We start from the raw sequence: 18,469 nt of genomic DNA, 5'->3' as shown, positions 1-18,469 counted from the left end.
TTAGAGTACAATTTTGAAGTGGAATACATGAAGGGATTGAAGAATATAGTAGCGGATTGCTTGTTGAGAATACCTGTTGTTGTGAGTGATATTGGGTCTGAAGTTGATGTTGAGGAAGTGAGATATACTGAAGAACAAGCTTTTGGGTTGGAGCAATGGGATGCTGCAATGTTGGAAGATGAAGTATTGGAAAGAGTTATGTTTTCTATTTCTAATGGATGGGATGCGCAATTGTGCAATGATTTACGGTTTAAAGGTTTCATTAATGTTGCAGAAGAGTTAAGTGTAAGAGAAGGGAAACTGTGGAGGAGAGACAAATTAGTACCACCGAAGAATCTTAGATCTAAAATTCTCATCATGGCACACGAAGGTCATTTGGGGAGAAATATGACTAATCGACATGTACGTCAGTCATTCTGGTGGCCTAGTTTAGATAATGAGGTTGAAGCAGTTGTCAAAGATTGTTATGCTTGTGCTGCTAGTGACAAGACCAAAGTTTTGCGTCAACCTCCTATTTCTTCTGTGAAGTTTCCTGAGCGTCCTTGGGAAAGGTTGGCTTTAGATTTCATTGGTCCTATTTCCAAGTTGGGAACAAATTGGAAATTCTTAATGGTTTTGGTGGATTATCACTCCAAGTGGTTTGTGGTTGAGACATCTGAGAGTATTACAACTGAAAAAGTAATTAAGTTTCTTGAGAAGGTTTTCTTGAATGAGGGGATTCCAAAGGTCTTGGTGTCAGACAATGGTCCGCAATTAATTTCTAGGAAAATGGTGGAGTTCCTGTGTGGGAAAGGGATTAAACATGAGAGAGTTGCTTTATTTAGGCCACAAGCCAATGGCTTAGTTGAGAGGATTAATCGCCTGATCTTGGACAATATACAACTTTCTTTGTGCAATGGTTTGTCCTGGTCTGAAGAATTGAAGAAGCTGATGTGGTCTTATAGGGTAACACCAGATTCCATGACTGGAGTGTCACCTTTCATTTCTCTTAAAGGAAGGGAACCAGGTTTGAAATAAGTACCAGGGTGGTTGAAAGACAGGGAATGTGTATGGGTGAATCGTGATGAAGTTGGAGATCAAGTGCTTAACAAACAAATCATTGCTGCCAAACATTATGATCACTTAAAAGGTGTCAAATTTCCTAACATAAAATCTGGTGATTGGGTTGTAGTGAGACGTGGAGGTTTTATTGTCAAGGGTGATAGCAAGTTCTCTAAACCTGTTCAGGTGAAGGAAGTGAAGAAGAATGTGGTGATTCTGTGTGATGGGACTACTTGGAGTTTGGGAAATGTATCTAAGTGTTTTTCTCCTTGTAGTTAAATTGATTTTCACTCATCTTTCTGTTCTGTATAATAGTTTCCTTCAAGTTTTTATTGTGGGATATATAAGGGGGAAGGTGTGTAGAGATGACTAATGTGGAATGTTAATGGTTGCCTAGCAGCTTAGAATGTTATCTCTTGAGAGATGAAACTGAGCTGTGAAGCAGGCTGTGGATGAGCTGGAGGTTCCTGTACCTACTCTTCAATAAAGACTACAATTTTAATATTTTCTTGGACTCATCTTTACATAATGTATGGATGACAAGTACTAGCACTAGAGGTGCATAGGACTCCGGTTGTTCTTGTGGGATATAAATGGAATAAGAAGCAGCCCTTCAATATATGGGTCCACTTGAGTGCCTGGTGTAGCAAAAACTTTTGGCCACATGTATCATTATCACAAGTAGCGATTACCTAATTGGGATTTTCTCCAAATCCCAATTAAGTAATTGCTAATTCTAATGTATGAAACTGTTTTCAGTTTCACTAGTGATTCTTAATAGATCACAAATAGACATACCTCATGCCTATTAAAGTTAGGTCGCAATTTGCAAGCCATTGGTAATCTACACCATCACAGGGATGGTGGGCTGCTGAGGTCAGCAGACCACCATGTCTGTGATCGCTTTTAAATAAAGCAGTCTTTTTTGTTTATAAATGCAGCTCGTTTTCCTTAAAGGAAAACGGGAAACATTTAAAAATTAAAAATGTTACTTTGCAGTTTAAGAGTAGGCGTTGGTCTGTGGGGCCACTGCCTCCTCTTAAAAATGCCAGTCAGTCAAGAGGTCTTTATTCGATTCACATCATAAAAGACAAATACATATATATTTTAAAAAAACGATTCATTTTACATATAAGATAATAAATACATTACATTTAAAAGCAAGTTAAAAAAAGTATTACATTTTTAGACATTGATGAACGAGAAGACCCCTTGCTACATAAAAACAGTGCTACTTTAAACAAATAGTCATAAAAGCTATACAATAAAAACATCATTTGCCAAGGTTACGGGTTCGGATTGACCACGCCCAACTCACAAATTTTGCTACACCAATAGCGATGGAGGGGGAAGTATCAGTTTTAAGTATCCTAAACGCTGCAAGAGCAGAGCTGGTGCCTAGTAACCGACAGACTGGTAAAAGCCAAACTTTCCTGGGTAACAAATACATAGGGCAGCAGAAAAAAAGATGTTCAATATTTTCCACTGCTGTTACACAGAAGGGACACTTATCACTACCACCAGTAGTCCAAGAGTGCGTAAGCCCCCGCACAGGTAACGAGCCTACTCGTAGTTGGTGGTACAGTTTGCGATCTTAAAAATGCTTTTACAATTATTCACAAAGGGGAAGGGGTCCCTTAGGGACTCCTTCCTTTTTGTGAATGTGTGACCACCTACTTGAAGAAGCTGGTAATATGTGAATGATTTGCGACTGCATTCACGGTCACAAAGCTTTCATGCATACCGTTCAGTATTTGGAAGGGACGCCCTAAATACGCCCCTTCCAATTACCGAATTGCAAACCTATTTTTCTATTTGGTAACAGGTGCTCGACGCACTTCTGTGTCGTCCTCCCCACCTTCGTCCTTCCCCGCACCACCACCCTCCCTCTGTGTGCCACCCCAAGTGCCACCCACCCGTCGCTCCTTGTTTTAAAAGACATTCAGTAGGGCTAGTGCGTTAAACTTTAACTGTGACTTCATGCTTGTGCCAGTGCTCGGTGCACGTCTGTGTCGCCCTTCCCACCGTCGTCCCGCATGCACCGCCACCCGGCCTACGTGTGCCACCCCGAGTGCCACCCACCCGTCGCTCTTTATTTTTAAAATACATTCAGTAGCGCTAGTGCGTTAAACTTTAACTGTGAGCGCAGCGCTCATGGAACATCCTTTAGTGTCGTTATGGCGGCCGTTTCTGGAGCACCTCAGTTAATCTTACGAATTGTGTGCTTTGGGCTGTACCACCATCAAAGTAGAGGGGGGAGTATTTACTTATCTAAGTTTAAGGACAACTGCTCCATAATGCGCTAGAATTGCAACAAACTTCTTTTAAAAAAAAATATTCAGTAGTGCTAATGTGTTTGCAATCTTGTGGAAGTGCGCTTTAGTTTTTTCCGGTAATGAAAGGCTAAACCCTGTAGTTTCACCCACAATTTGGTTTCATTCTGTCAAATTTTCTGCTTCCCTTGGGTGTTGCTGCACGTTACTTGGGGTTGTTTGTACTCTGGGTTCTTAAAGGAGGCAAACTGGTCGTTTCTGCACTAGGGAAAGTTCAATGAGTTATTTTAATCATCAGCGATGTTTACGCCGGTATTGAGAAGGCTAATAGGGAACTTCAAACGGTATGTGCACTGGACAATTTTCTGTCTTGTACCAAGGGGACAGGATCAATATAAACTCTCAGATGGGAATCAGAGTAGAGTGGGCAGCCATGCTAGGCAGGTTTGGATTGGAACATAACAGTACCGATCTTAGCTGGTGCTTTATCAGGAGAAAGTACACCCCCTCACCCCAAGGGGGTCTTGGGGGGCAGCCGAGCTTAGGAAGGTCTGCCCCGGGGATGTTAGGGGAATGGGAGCAGCGCGGTCCTCTGCTCAGCCCCCATTTGGGCTTGTTGTGCTTTTAGGGCTATTTTATAGCCCAAGGGATATTTAGGTCTCCATTTGGTGTTTCCAGCCACCATTTTATAGTATTCCCGGTGACTGGTCATAGTTTGTGAGGAATTTTTTCATTTTCTAATTTACTAAGTGAAGGTCCTTTCCTTTTTACTCCCCCTTTCATATACCGGCTCCCTCTTGTTAGCCGTGCTTGGCTGCTAGATTTAGGATCCCTTAGAGCGGCATGGCATCAGTGAAGACTGGGAACCCCACAGGGAGGAGAGGCTCCTCGCTGTGGCAGCTTGCTTGCCTGTGACGCGGGAGAACTCCATATGAAGGCAAGCTTAGGCGCTGCGACGGCTTGCTGGTAAACTTGTTGGTACGTGACCGCAGGTCAGACTCGGGTGGCTACCGGCTCTGCAGGGCGAACCTGATGTGGGTATGTTGACGCAGGCCCCTCATTAGGAGAATATGGCTGAGTTTTCGGTCTCTGGGTATGGGAGAGATGATTTCCCATTCGGGGTGCACCTGAGTTTGGTTCTTGAGAGGCACATCTCTAGCAAATAGTTTGTGCGGGGGCTCCCAAAAGTTTTTGGAGGTGGAGGGGGGTTTATTCTGCCATCAGTCTTCAGAGTTTTTAGTCAGCGTTTTTTTTAGAGGGGCTGAAAAGCACCAATGCCTCATTACAAGTATGGTCTTCTTAGGACCAGGGCGGTATTTGGGGGCAGCTGTGCATGGTCCCGGGCGGCTACTCGGCCAGGGATGACACACGCAATGGAGGGGGGGGCTGAACCCCTTCAAGCCCAATGATCGTTTAACACTTGATTTCCCCCCCTTCTTTTTGCGATTAAACCTTAGTGAGCTACAGCTTTTCGTTTGTGGGGGCTGAAGGTTTCTCTGACCCCCCCTTTTTTCTATAACTTCTTGGCTGGCAGAGTGCGGCCACAATGATGGGTCGGCATGTCACGCTTATCTCCTTATTCTGAGCATTACTTGTGGAGGGGTCAGCTCATAATTTTTTTCTCGGAGTGGAGCAGCTTTCCCTCTCCCACTTCTGTAGAGTTAGTCAGCTGGGTGCAGGCCCCGGGTACTTTCGGTTGGCAGATTAGGATACAGGCAGGGACCAGCACACCGGACCATATATTTGCGTCAAGATCACTTTTTCAGCTTTCCCGACACGGGAGAGCACTGTACTGCTCCATTACCCCGTGGTGAAGAGAAGGCTGAGCCCAGTGCGGCCAGGCTGGAGCATCGGGGGACCATAAGATCATTGCCACACGTAGGCCCGTACGTCTTCGGCGGTACACCAGGTCAAGAGGGACAGTACTCCCCCTGGCAGAAATCGACTGGAGGGTGATGGACCACAAGATCACTGCTCCACGAAGGCCCGTACGTCTTTGGCGGTGCACCTGAACCACAAGATCACTGCCCCACATTGGCCCCACACAGCTTCGGCGGTGCACCTGGAACACAAGATCACTGCCCCATGTACGCCCTGTATGGCTTTGGCGGTGCACCTAGACTACAAGATCACTGCCCCACATAGGCCCTGTGCGGCTTCGGCAATGCACCAGGCAAAGGGGGATGGTACTCCCCCTGGCGGCAAGCGACTCAAAAATCAGCTTTTAGGGTATGGTACTGCCTCAGATAGGCCCAGTTTGGTTTCACCGGTGCACAAGGCCAATGGGACAGTACTCCCCCTGGCGGAAATTGATACAAAAACGCACTTTTAGGATATTGTTTGGCTGGAAGGTTACAGTACGGTTTTCAATGTGGGAGCAAGGGTATATTGATAAAGGTGGAGCGCTTTTGGAGGGAGCTCTGGCACAAATGGTAAGTGGTGTGCTGTATTGAGTCATAGGTTCAAAAGATAGGATTCCGGTTCCTGTCGATGCTGTTAGAGTATGATGAGGATGTGCAGTTGAGCAGGAGGGTATGCAGGAAATGCTGCCTCGTATGAGGGCGGACACATGGAATATCATGATCTGGTCTATGAGGGAGTAGTTATTAGACGATAATTTGGAGGCACGAGAGGATCTTACCATTTGTTCATGACATTTTCCAGGATCTTTCATCGGGCAAGTGGACAGAGAGGTCAGTTGCATCAGAAGAGCTGTGTGGAGCCCGACAGGAGGTGAACAAAAGGGGACAAAAGGCGGGCTCCCGCATGGACACCGGTTCTGGCACCAGGTAAAAGGGCAGCAGCATAATTTGGGTGTCGGGTGTAATTGAGGAATGAGCTCTGGCATGAGAGTTCAAGGTGGTGTTAAGGTACGAGTGAAGGCAATTGCTGCGCTGGGAGGGTAGTTTTGGTCAGGGATACTTCACATTTTCCAGACATGTGGGTTTTAGGTTTTTGGGTGGGACTCCCACATTTTTCGCTCCGGAAACTGTGGATTAGGTGCGGTAAGTTATTCCTTAAGTTACTCGGGTGTGTCGCTGGAGAACCTTTTAGTTGTGTTTTTTTCCCGCTCCTCGGGGTGGTTTTGGAGGGGTTTACCCTTGGTTAGGTAGTGGTATGGTTAAACTAGTAAGCTTAGGGGTAGCCTCCTGGGGACAGCATACATTTGGATTTTTACATTCCTACCATAAATCGGAGAGGTCTTGGCAGGGTGCAGGGCGCAGGTATTTATTTTTCATGTTTGCTCCTGGACGTGTAGCTCTTCCTTGTGAGTTGAGTGGCACCGGGCTGGGGCTTGTTAGGTCACACTGGGGGGCCAAGGGCAAATTAGTCCATTGTTCCGTGTTGCTATGCATCTGCAGTCACACAAGGTCTTGGGAGTCTGGCGTTGGGTTCGGGGTATGAAGGACCTGGGGTCTTGGGGTAAAGGACATGTTCTGATGTTCGCAATGTGTTTTGGTCGGGGGTAGTGTTTTTTTAGATTTTTCATTTTCTGAAATATTATGGTTGCTTTTCAGGTTCGGTTACAGTTGGAGGCTCTGGGGTGTCTGTTTCGATACGGGAGGAGTCTTTTTTTACGTGGGAAGACCAGCAAGAAATAAAAGCAGGCTCGGAGTTTCCTGGGCCCCGCTTCATATTGTTTGCACATGGGATCATATAGGAGGAGGGGGCCTAGGGGGGAGGTAGCTGCTACCCTCTAAAAGATCGGCTGTTGGGGGCGGGGTGTAGGAGTTAGGAATTTCTGTACAGGTGAATTATGCCAATGGTCGAGCGACAGCTAGGTGGGTTGAGTGCTGGGGCAGGTTATTGGGACTTTTTAATTGGGGGCAATAGGAAGTCATGGAAGGGGTCTTTGGTGCCCAGATTTATTTTCTCAAAGCCCACGCGGCTGGCATTATCTATGACTCGAAGGTGATTTTTAGGGTCTTTTTTCGTGGTTTGCTTTTTCTCATGGATCGGGTGGTGTCAGGTGCAGGTTTCTTTTTGCAAAGGCTTCTTCAGTTTTCCAAGTTTTTGGGGGGCAGAAAAAGTGGTAGTTGACCCCCCCCTTTTTCTGGGTGGCGGTTGTCAGTCACTTTGGCATGTTTTAGCCAAGTGTATTCATTATTGACAGAGGCAATCCAGGCTGAAAAGGAACGGGTAGACAGGTTCATGAGGTATAATCTTTAAGGTGCTTTAGGAAGTTAGGTTAGTGACAGTTTAATAGTCGTAAAGGTTAAGGTTGAAAGGGCAAAGGTAAAAGGGTGAAGTTCAAAGGTCAAAGTTCAAAGGTTATAAGGTCACACCAAGGGTAAATGGTAACGTTCAAAGGCCAAAGTTCAAAGGTCAAAAGCTAAAAGGACACAGTAGGTGGTACTGTATTGCAGGTTTTAAATGTTGTTTCGGGGAACATTAGGGGTGGGGGTAGCGTAATATAGGTAACAGCTTGTATAGTGAGGTTTTAAATTTGTAAGGCATTTAGGCCAAGGACCTTTTAATTGTGATGTGCACCCGTTTCAAAAAAGCGGCCTTTTTCACACTATTTCGGTGTCAGTGGTCTGTGCCGGGCCCCATATTCCCTAAACAGTCCTGTTGATTTCTTCTACTCCCCTTCCCCATCCTGCTCATTCATTTTGGTCTGCCTGCTAGCTCTTTTACCAGCATTACTTTCTGGGACGCAGCTCCTGCTCCAACAGATCTCTTCCTAGTCTCTTTACCAGCAGGGCAGCTAAGCTATACATAGTAGAGCCTGCTTCTCTCCATTACCCACTCCTGCATCCCTCTCCTTGCACAGACTCCAGTTTCCATACACACTTGTCCGCATCCTTAAAATGACTTTGAGGGCAACAGCAGCGGACTGTAATGGGGCGGTGCAGGAAGAGAAGAGTACTGTAAGTGCAGGCGTGTGCCTGGGTACTAGGGAAGTGGTGCACTTGACTAATGGAGGGGATTGCCCACTATGTTTGTTTAAAGTAATAATACCTTTGGCTAATTGCACCGCTGGAATTTAAATTTGTTTGAATTTAACCTTTTCTTTTGCTCACTCTAACACTGCGCAGCGGCCACCTGAGCCGGTACAGTGTTTTCATGAACCAGCGTTTTATTTACCGCTTCAGTTTGTTTGGTACCTCATTGGCTCCTTTTGCAGAGGTTCTTTAGTTCCCACTTCCTTTCCCCTTAGGCCTACCCTTCCCCCACTGGTTACGTTTTACCTCTTGCTTTTGGAGAGCTTTTTTCCATCTCTGTTCCAGGTGCCTTTATCCTACAGGCAATCCTCGCTTCTTGTTAATCTGCTGGGGTGATTTTCGCTAAATTGCAGACACCCTCATTAGCCCATGGCTACCTCCCAATGGAAGACAGCCCATAAAGGTATATATGCTTTCCCAGTTAGGGACTTTTGCATTTTTTTATTGCTGTTCATTACCTCGCCAACATAGCTGCACATGAGGCTCACTCTTCTGCCCAATCATTTTGGAATTTAGAATTTAAAAACATTTATAGAGCGCTCGTATACTAAAGCAGTTTCTTGGCGCTGGGAGCTACAGTGGTAAAAACAAACAAACGGGGGACGCGGCTAACCAGTAAATGCTTGCTGGAACAAGAGGGTTTTTAAGGCCCTACGATATTCCATATAGGATGGTAGGAGTCTAATTGAAGGGGGAAGGGCGTTCCAAAAAGTGGGGGCCAGAACTGTGAATTTCTGACCACCGGCTCTTTTCTTTTTAAAACGGGGTACTACTAGCAGGCCCAAAGAAGAGGAACGAAGGGCTCTCGGCGGGCAATAGTTTGTAACGGCAGAGTTGATAAATGCCGGAGCTGTGCCCGCTCGGGCTTGAAATGTAAGGCATCCTAATTTGAACAGAGCCCGTTGCTTGATAGGGAGCCAGTGAAGGTTTTTTAAAAGGGGGGTGGAATGGTGTGACTTAGCCAGGCCATAAACCAGGCGGGCTGCCTGGTTCTGGACCAGCTGTAGACGGTGAAGGGCGTATGCGGGGGCACCATTGAAGACGATGTTCCCATAATCAATTTTTGACAGTACCATGGCCATGACGATCAGTTTAAGTGCTGACACAGAAAAAAAACGGGAAATTTTCCTAATAGTCCGTAGGGAGAAGAAACAAGAGGAAACAACTGAACTAATATGTGAATGTAAGGTGAGTTGGTGATTAAGAGTAATGCCCAGCGTTTTAACTGAAGGGGAAGGAATGGGAGGGGTGCCTAAGGATGGGGGCCAAAAAAGAGGTGACCATGGATTTGCGACCCCGCCCGTCAGAACCAGCTCCGTTTTGTCCGGATTTAATTTGAGATGGTTAGTATTCATCCAATCACGGATGAATAGCATCACGGACTGGAAGCTGGTTTGACCTGGCGAGGTCGGGGATAAATCAAAAATGAGTTGGAGGTCGTCGGCGTAATTGTACACCGCGACCTCCATGTGCTGTAAAGCAAAAATAAGGGGAAAAATATATAAATTAAAAAGTAAAGGGGACAGCGAATCATGTGGCCTATACTTTCATCACTATAGCATATACTATTTTAACAGACTGTTGTATTTAGTTTTTAATAGCGTTTGCATGAGACTCACTCTACTGCTGATAGCCATTCGGATTTTTCTTCTATCACTAGAGTTGTGCTACTAAGTCTACAAGCACAACATGTATTATTTGTTTCTGTAAAGCATGTTTGAAGCTCTGCTCATTGGGGGCATTTCATTAACACCTGCCGATAATTATCGCTAAGCGCACTCAGTGCTAGGATAATTATCGCCGGGTATCGCTTGTTTTATCACGGAGATAGCGCGCTATCAGCGACGCTTATCTCCAGAGCGATAAAAATAACCGAGTTTGCAGCCAGATATGCAATTATCGCTGGGATTCCAGCGATAATCGCACAACGTTTGGCGCTACGTTGTTGATAGGGCATGGCATACTAAACCATGATATCCACCTTTCATTGGATATCATGGCTAAGTCAAACTAAAAGCAGGCGTAAGGAAAGTAGCGATAACCATGGTTAGTGCTACTTTTGTTATCGCTATGTTTGTTAGCGTGGCGAATGATAATTGGAGAAATGTCGGTTTGTGACATTTCTCCAGTTATTTACGGAAGGAACGCCAACTTTGCATCTCATTAGAGATGCAAAGGGAGGAGTTGTGAAAAAGGGTGCTAGCATGTGATTTTGCATGTTAGCACACTGTTGTCGATAGGGCGATAGTTTTATCTCCGCCTTTTTTGGCTTTTAAAGACAAAAAAGTGGAGATAAAGCCCTTGCTGATATGCCCCTTGTTTCTTTAGTGCTGGGTATGTGGATCCATGTCTGGTTAGTGTCTCCTATCCATTAAAGGGGTACATGTTACCATGGTGACCTGACAAATCATGAAGATAGACGCAGCTAGGCACTTTTAATTTTATGTCAAACAAATATGATTAACCTCATGGACGTAAGAGCATGGATGGAAACATCAAGGCACTGTAAGTGATAGGCCAAACCTATTGGCTTTGGCAGCGCTTAACATTATGGAACAGCAATGCTAAATACTTGAAACCCAAATAAACAAAAGTAAAAATCTTTCTCATTTACAACGCCAATAGCTTTAACTTTCACAAATGCGAGACTGATTGCATTGCAAATGCTTGTACTTCTTGGCACCAAGTAGCCCAGAACGAGATACTGTTCCAGCAGAAAAAACAGGGTTATGTGCCTGGTGCTTATTTCCATAGTTAGTAAGAGTTCTCAGTTGCCAACTATGTGCTTGTAAATGTGCTTGGCTCCTACACGCCCACTATATCACCAGGCAAGCACAGCAAAGAACTCCAAAGTATCACATTAGTAGAAGCAGAACACAAAAATGATCACTGAAGGTGGACAGAATTCAACCTCCAGGATGGGATTCCAATAGCAAACAAGCCAAAAATGTTTACATTTATGGCACACTATATTAAGGCTTTAAATATGGAAGTATTATTACTAATGGATTCTCTATAATTTGCCAGGGCCCAACTAATTGGACATAAAAATAAAGCAGTCATTTAATTAGGGGCAGACAGAAGACTCATTTACATTGGACTCAAGGAGAAAATGCAATTGACAGCATTGAACAGCAATGTTTTAAACCACAATCAATAACACAGAACATCTGGGCTATGTTTAAACAAAACAACAACAAAAACATAACGCGTGTTTATTGTCCGGAAGCGCCCTTTTCACACTCTTTTATTTTGTTAATACATTTAAATATTTTACCATAAGATCAATTTCGAAATTCTATTCGTTTCTAAGTCTGCTAGATCACTTCAGGATTGAAATGGCATTATTGTTAAAAGATAGGAGTGCCATAAAGATATAGGTGAGGCTTTCCCCGTGGGATGGAAATCTATTATTGCTTCACAGAGGAGTACGTCCTCCAATGAAGATTTAAGAAGAGATTCTCTGAGAATGACGGGGAACATTCTGCAATCAATAAGTAATAACATCGAGTAAACATTATTCATAGCAGAAATACTGTCGAACCCTTAAGTAACACAGACCGTATTAGGTTACTATATATTGTCGCCTGTGAGTATATCTAGACTTACGTTGTTTCAAATGAAAATGAACAATAAAATGAAAAGCAGAAGAACTAACCTTCGTAAACCCAATCAGGCACGCCATTAAAAATTTGATTTTCTTTTCCATTTGTCGTAATAGGACGAGGTTTTTCACCTGGTTTTTCCATCATGAATATATTGTTGTCTAACACATAGACCTACAGAAGAAAAATACAAAATTGGCCAATCAATGGAAAATTTAATTAAATTATATTATCTATAATGTGATATAAAATGAATATAATGATAGAAATGACAATGGTCGCACCAACTCAAATATCCATTCAAAAGCACAATGGCAAACAAATGTAAATATACATTTGCTGTTATAAATGAGTTATCTTCCATGAAGGAAGTGGGCATGTAACAGAGGGCCACATGTATCACCATTTTATTTTGCGAGCCTCTTATTGCAATTTTTCGTGACTCGCAAAATGAAATGTACTAATGTGTCTCAGACACGTTACCGATTCCCACTGGGGTGCAATGGACCCGCCTCCTCAATATTCATGAGGCAGGTGGCAATTTGCTACCCACTGGGAATGGGCAATAACACAGGAATGGTGGCCTGCTGGGAACAGCAGACCACCATGTCTGTGTTTGCTTTTAAATTAAGCAATTTTTTTAAGGCAGTGGGATGTGTTTCAAAAGAAAAATGAAATGTTTCAATTTCGTTTTTCAAGAGTAGGTAGTCGCCCGTGGACTACTGCCTGCTTTTTTGCTGCAAGTCACAAAGGGGAAGGTGTCCATTGGGGACCCCTTCCCATTTGCAACTGCCTTACCAACTACTTGAAGTAGGCGGTAAACTGCAATTGCTTTGATACTGCATACTGGTCGCAAAACAATCGTACATACCCCTACGAGTCACTATTAAGAAGGGACGCCCTTGATTTGATTTATGGATTTGTAAAGCGAACGTATGCCCGTGTGCGTCTTGGCGCTGGTAGATACAGGTAGACTAGGGCACAGTGAGAACACGGCTAAGCAGACGTGAATAGCCAGGTTTTTACCAGCCTCCTGAATGAAAGCAGGGAGGTGCTGTTTCTTAATTGTAAGTGGGAGCAGGTTCCAGTCTTTAGCTGCATGTAGCAGAAAACTTCTTTCCTCCCACCTAACCTGTTTGAATCGGGGTATCCAAATCAGTTTTGCCGGACTGGATCGTAGCTTTCTGGATGGCTCATAAAGTTTAAGATGCGATGTTAGGAACTGAGAGCCAACTCCATGAAGTGCTTTGTATACTAAGCATACAGATCTAAATTTGATTCTTTTTACCATAGGGAGCCAATGTAGGAAACCTAGGTGATGTGCAATAGGCTCAGACCTAGGAATGTCCATTACCAGCCTTGCTGCTGCATTTTGCAGGCGTTGTAGTTTAGCTCAGTGCTGGACTTGCATCCCGGCGTACAGAGCATTCCAGTAGTCTGGCCTTGACAGGGCCAACATCGTTACCACCGTTTTACGGGAGTCAAAGGGAATGAATGGTAGGAGTTTCCTAATCATTTTCAGAATATACCACATGGTGGATGTTAGTTTGTTAGTCTGAGCGTCAAACGTTAGTATATTATCAAGTATCATACCCATATTTTTTACTTTGTTGACGGGGGATGGGCAATTGCCTAGACTAACTGGCCACCATCCGAGGACCAGACTTCACTGTTTGTTCCTAGTACCAGGACCTCGCTTTTGTCTCCATTCAGTTTTAAGCAGCCATGCCTAAATCTGAGCTCTTCTCTAGGTGTATGTTGGAATCGCCCAAAACAGTAAAATCTGAGCTCCTCACACTGGATTCCAGGAATGAGCTAAGTAGTTGTGTCAGAGGAGTTTTGGCGTTTGGTGGCCTGTAGATCAGAGGGCCTTTAAATGTGTAATTACTTGTGATGTTAAGTTGGAAGAATAGTGTCTCGCAGTCCAGATTACTGCCGTGGTCCCAGCCTTTCACCTTTAGGTTATTTCTAGTGATGATGACCAAGCCACCCCCCGTTTCCCTTTTCTGTCTGCTCTGGTGATTGAATATCCTTCAGGAATGGCTAGAGCTAGATCAATGTCCGAGGCTTCATAAGCCCAAGTCTCGGTGATGAATATAATATCTAAGTTTTGAGATTCTATTAGTTCTGTCATTTCGGAGTTATGTTTCACTAGTGACCACGAGTTGATTAGCGCAGCCTTAATTGTTTTGTTACCTGACCTAATAGGGAACGTCGGAGGTGTAGTCAGTCTTATGGTATGTGAAAATTCGAAAGCACGCTGACAGATCTGGCAGCGTTTGGCTTCCATCAACTTCTGCTACGTAGGGCAGCAGGGTTTTGGCCTCAGTGTAAGCAACCCCTGATTAGAGTAGTTTATCCTCTCATGTCCTATCTTGTTTTGTGTAGGGGTCGTGGCCCTGGGCCCGGTCCAGGCACAGACGGGCTTGCCTTTGGCATGCCTTCAGCGTGCCATCAGGGCGCCCTCTGTGCGCGTCCGCTCATCGCCGGATGTGCCACCCAACCCAGAAGTGTGTTCCGCTCTAACCTCCTCGGCACCCTCCGTTCAATCGGCACTTGCCGTTACAGACCGAGGTGCCTGGGGCGGAGCTTCCACCAGGGATACGGGTGAACAAAGATGTGCAAAGAAGCAAGAGGTAAAAAACAGCTATCTGTTTTAAATGTGCTTTTAAAAATCTAAGGAGTTACCAGCAATTACGATCAGCTTAAGCCTTGCTGAGCCGCGTAGTCTCGAGTATCTGACTCGTGTCTGCTCGTGCCAGGACTGTAAGGGGTGGGACGGCGAGCGACTAGAACGCTCATCGCCGAATGTGCAACCCAACCCAGAAGTGTGTTCCGCTCTAACCCCGTCAGCACCCTCTGTTCAATCAGCACTTGCCATGACGGACCGGGGTGCCTGGGGCGGAGCTTCCACCAGGGATGCGGGATGCGGGTGAACAAAGATGTACAAAGAAGCACGAGGTAAAAAACAGCAATCGTTTCTTAAAATTGCTTTTAAAAATCCCAAGAGTTACCAGCAATTACGATCAGCTTAAGCCTTGCCAAGCCACGTAGTCACGAGTATCTGACTCGCGTCTGCTCGTGCCACGACTTTAAGGTGCCCTTGGCACGCCTCTTCCTAATAGCGACTCACAAACCTTAATATGCGGGTTGGTAATAGGTCACCAACTCGCAGAATAGAGTTTGTAAATAGTAAAATGCATTTCACTGGTCGCAAATCGCCTGATGGACTGTTTGCAACTGGTAAAATGCATCTGGTGGGGTAGACACTAGTTTTACTGCCATGGCGGCCAGTGCCTACCTCAGCATCCTCCCAGATATCACAAACATTTTTTACTTAAATTGTTGATGCAACAGAACTGATGACAGTTTGATCAGAAAAAAATAATGGATATAGATCACCCAATACCTATCCACTGCCTCTTAACAGAATTGGATGGTCTACAACCACAGGAAACTCAACAAATCAATAAAGTAAACCCTATTGTGTGAAAATGGTGGACTATCCCAGCCTCAAGGAACCTAAAGCACCACCATTAATTTTCTTTGCCACAGCGCTGTCACTCATCTTAAGTCAATCAGTTACACAGATCCTCTTTCCTCGCCGATCCGTCTGAGGCTCAGGGCTCTCTCAGTGAGTCTAAGAAACCATGGCGCTTGTACTAGATTGCACTAATGGCACTTTCCTTGTGGGTGCGGCCTTGTGTCTTCGCAAGCTACAGTGCTTCTACACGAACCCTCTTCAACCTGTGATCATTGAACTATCTCGCAACAGCCCTTCGAGCCTGGTGCTTATTCCTGGAAGCCAGACAAACCTTTTTCAAGGCTTTTTGTGTGGCAGATTGTGCCACCCACTATGCAGGCCATTTTTTACTGCAGCAACAGAACTTAGCATCTCTAAGTAACCTTCCGACGCATCAAATGTCTTGCAAAGGTGGTGCAATATTTAGGGTACAGCTTGAAAAGCTTTAAAACTCCCAACCAAAACAAGCAAGCTAACAAGCTTCCTCTAATATTTAGTTCCTCCCTCTCATCTAACTAACACAGTTTTTTGTTTACCAACCGGACAGCCGCCGAGAAAAAGAGAAGGTGCTAGAAGGATAATAGTTTCAGCTAAACATTAGCACAATAGGTATAATGGGTTGAAGAATCCCTCTGTAAGCCTTACACTTCTCTGGGACATAAGCACAGATATGTACAGTGCTAAGCTCACAACTACAAAGATGGACACCCATGATCTTTCCACAGAGCGGAAAGACAACCGTGAACTTTACCAACCACACGTACACACCCTAGTTTTCATCAATTTGGACAAGTACTGCACTGTTCTGTGGAGCAACATAAGTGACAGCAAAGTGCTAAACAACTGCCAAATCCAATCATGTCAAACCCATCCAATCCAATGCACCAGACATATTTGGGATAGGATGAAAAATCTGTTTAGTAAATGTTTAATGGCACTTTAATATCTCTAAATGAGATCAAAATCAAAAACACATTGGAGACAAAAACACAATGAATTATGTGTGCCAGACCCTGCCACAAGTTCTATTTAGTGGACTGTAGGATTTAAAAATGTCTCAAACTGAACTATTGACACAACCTTACATTATGGTGACCAGAAAGTGACCTGAACTAAAATGGTCTAGTTACAGAGGTGATTTTGTGTATGCAATATTTAGCAATTTTCGGTGAATTAGTCTTAAGGCTACTGTGACTTGAGTATGATATGAAGGTGATTATTTAATGTAATTAACAACAAAGTATCTAATGCTGAATAATGGGTTTTATTGACAAACAACAAACATTAGATATAGCTGCTGATCTCTGCTGTAATGACAGAAAGTGACAGACTGACATAAACAGGGGTGTAACGGACACCCTGCAGCCTCTGGGGTGCTTAGATTGTCAGCTCTAGGGTATGGGTATTGCCAGGTCCCCCCTGCCATCATTTGCAGGGGAGTGCCTAAGGTTTCCTTAAGCCACTGGACATAAATTCGATCAGTCGTGCAATAAAAGTATACTGAGTCCAGATTTAAAGGGGGCATGTTGATGTGTACAAGGGAGGATGACCACACAAGCTCCTACCGCCTTTGTCTTTTGAGGATAATTGGAAAAATATACTCTAATGGATCTACTACAGAGCATCCCAAATGTTTGTCCTCTGTTCGGCATATTTTAAATTTCCATAACTTTGTGCGCATACTCATGTTGCTGACATAAATTGCAATAGTCACAGTAAAACAAGTTCTTTTCATTCATTTTTTACAGTAATAAAATATGTACTGACCAGCTTGTTTCCAACAGGAGACCAGGTTATGTACTGTATGTTGTCAGGAAGCAGACTGGTGTTCAGCAGTGCACTGCGAAGCAACACAAGTAGCAAAAAATGTAAGTCAAGATTTTCAGTATTTTGTTAATTGAATAACAGATCTTGTTAAATCGTTTGTATATTGTAAATAAAGATACTGACCTATTTTCAAGGTCATAAATGCGATAGGACGCAGTGTAGGAATGTCTCCATAGCTGTAACAGAATACACATTGCAAGTTAAGGCTCGTGGTTGTTATTATTTACAAATTATTGTACACAACTTCTTGTGATTCATGTAACTAACACCGTGAACCTCTGTTGACTCGAAACAGACATTTCTTCTTATTCAGGTGGTGAACAGGTGGAAGAAACTTAATGAACATTCATGTGAATAAAATGCATCACTGAGAACATTTACTCTAAACTCATGTGAAATTCATCTCATGGCGTGAATTACATAGAGTTCCCTGGGGAAGCAATGGACATGAGGACCCGCTTTTGTGTCCCGGGGAAGAGGGGTGCTGCCTGCACTGTGAAAGATGGAGAGCCGGCTACAAATAGCATCTCCAGCGTCTACTTATGTACTGCACCCAGGGCAGCAGCCAGTTCCCATCTGCCCTAGGTATGGCACTTTACCTGTAACTGTATTTGTAATTGCATTTATATAGCGTTTGCTACCCCTGACGAGTCATAGGGCACATTGTTTCTTTTATAAGCCTGTGCACCGAGTTAAAGGTATGCTGCGGTGTACAAATGGTCTTTGAGCTCTTTACATAATGGGGTCCCAAGTGTCCTCTACTTTGTATTACAAAATATTTCACAGGTCAGATTTATATAAGGAACCATCAGCATGGAGCTGAATGTTTCCATATCAGTCAATGTGAAAAATAGCATGTGAGAATGTGTTAGAAGAACAATGAAAATCTATCTGTCTCTTCTCTGTGCATCTAAAAACCTAAAGCTGTATTACAACCTGCATGCGATTAGTTTAATGAATCCTAATTCATGTCTTGTACTCTAAATTTTAAAAAACGAATGTATACTTCCAAAGATGTACTACTACTTGTGAACAAATCTAATCACATATGCAGTGTGGGGGTTTTCCAGTGTGAAAATGCCTTGGAAAGTAGGCAGAAGCAGCCCATGCAGGTAAGAGCGGTGGTGTGTTTGGAAGGAGTGGGGCGGGACTTGACAGACGGGACTTGACAGACGACGGGGAGTGTAAACTAAATAAATAATTAATCTTCCAGCATTGTTGTCTGTTGAGTCCCCCACCCCACCACACCCCTAG

General features: G+C 44.1%; 1 protein-coding gene across 4 annotated transcripts in view; it reads right to left on the bottom strand.

The window, feature by feature from the left end:
* Positions 1–18,469, bottom strand: part of LOC147731545 (dipeptidyl peptidase 4-like) — a 688,588-nt gene that overhangs the window by 288,126 nt on the left and 381,993 nt on the right. For all 4 annotated transcript variants that reach the window (XM_086956608.1, XM_086956609.1, XM_086956611.1 and 1 more), the window contains 3 exons: positions 17,339–17,391; positions 17,156–17,228; positions 11,919–12,039 (listed from right to left, as the gene is read on the bottom strand). In XM_086956608.1, the coding sequence (XP_086812734.1) occupies positions 11,919–12,039; positions 17,156–17,228; positions 17,339–17,391 (247 nt within the window). The remainder of the gene's footprint in view (positions 1–11,918; positions 12,040–17,155; positions 17,229–17,338; positions 17,392–18,469) is intronic.

Source organism: Lissotriton vulgaris, chromosome 2_1, assembly GCF_964263255.1.
Source record: "Lissotriton vulgaris chromosome 2_1, aLisVul1.2, whole genome shotgun sequence".
NCBI lineage: Eukaryota > Metazoa > Chordata > Amphibia > Caudata > Salamandridae > Lissotriton > Lissotriton vulgaris.
The sequence above is the reverse complement of the archived record's forward strand: the minus strand, read 5'-3'. Positions and strand labels throughout refer to the sequence as shown.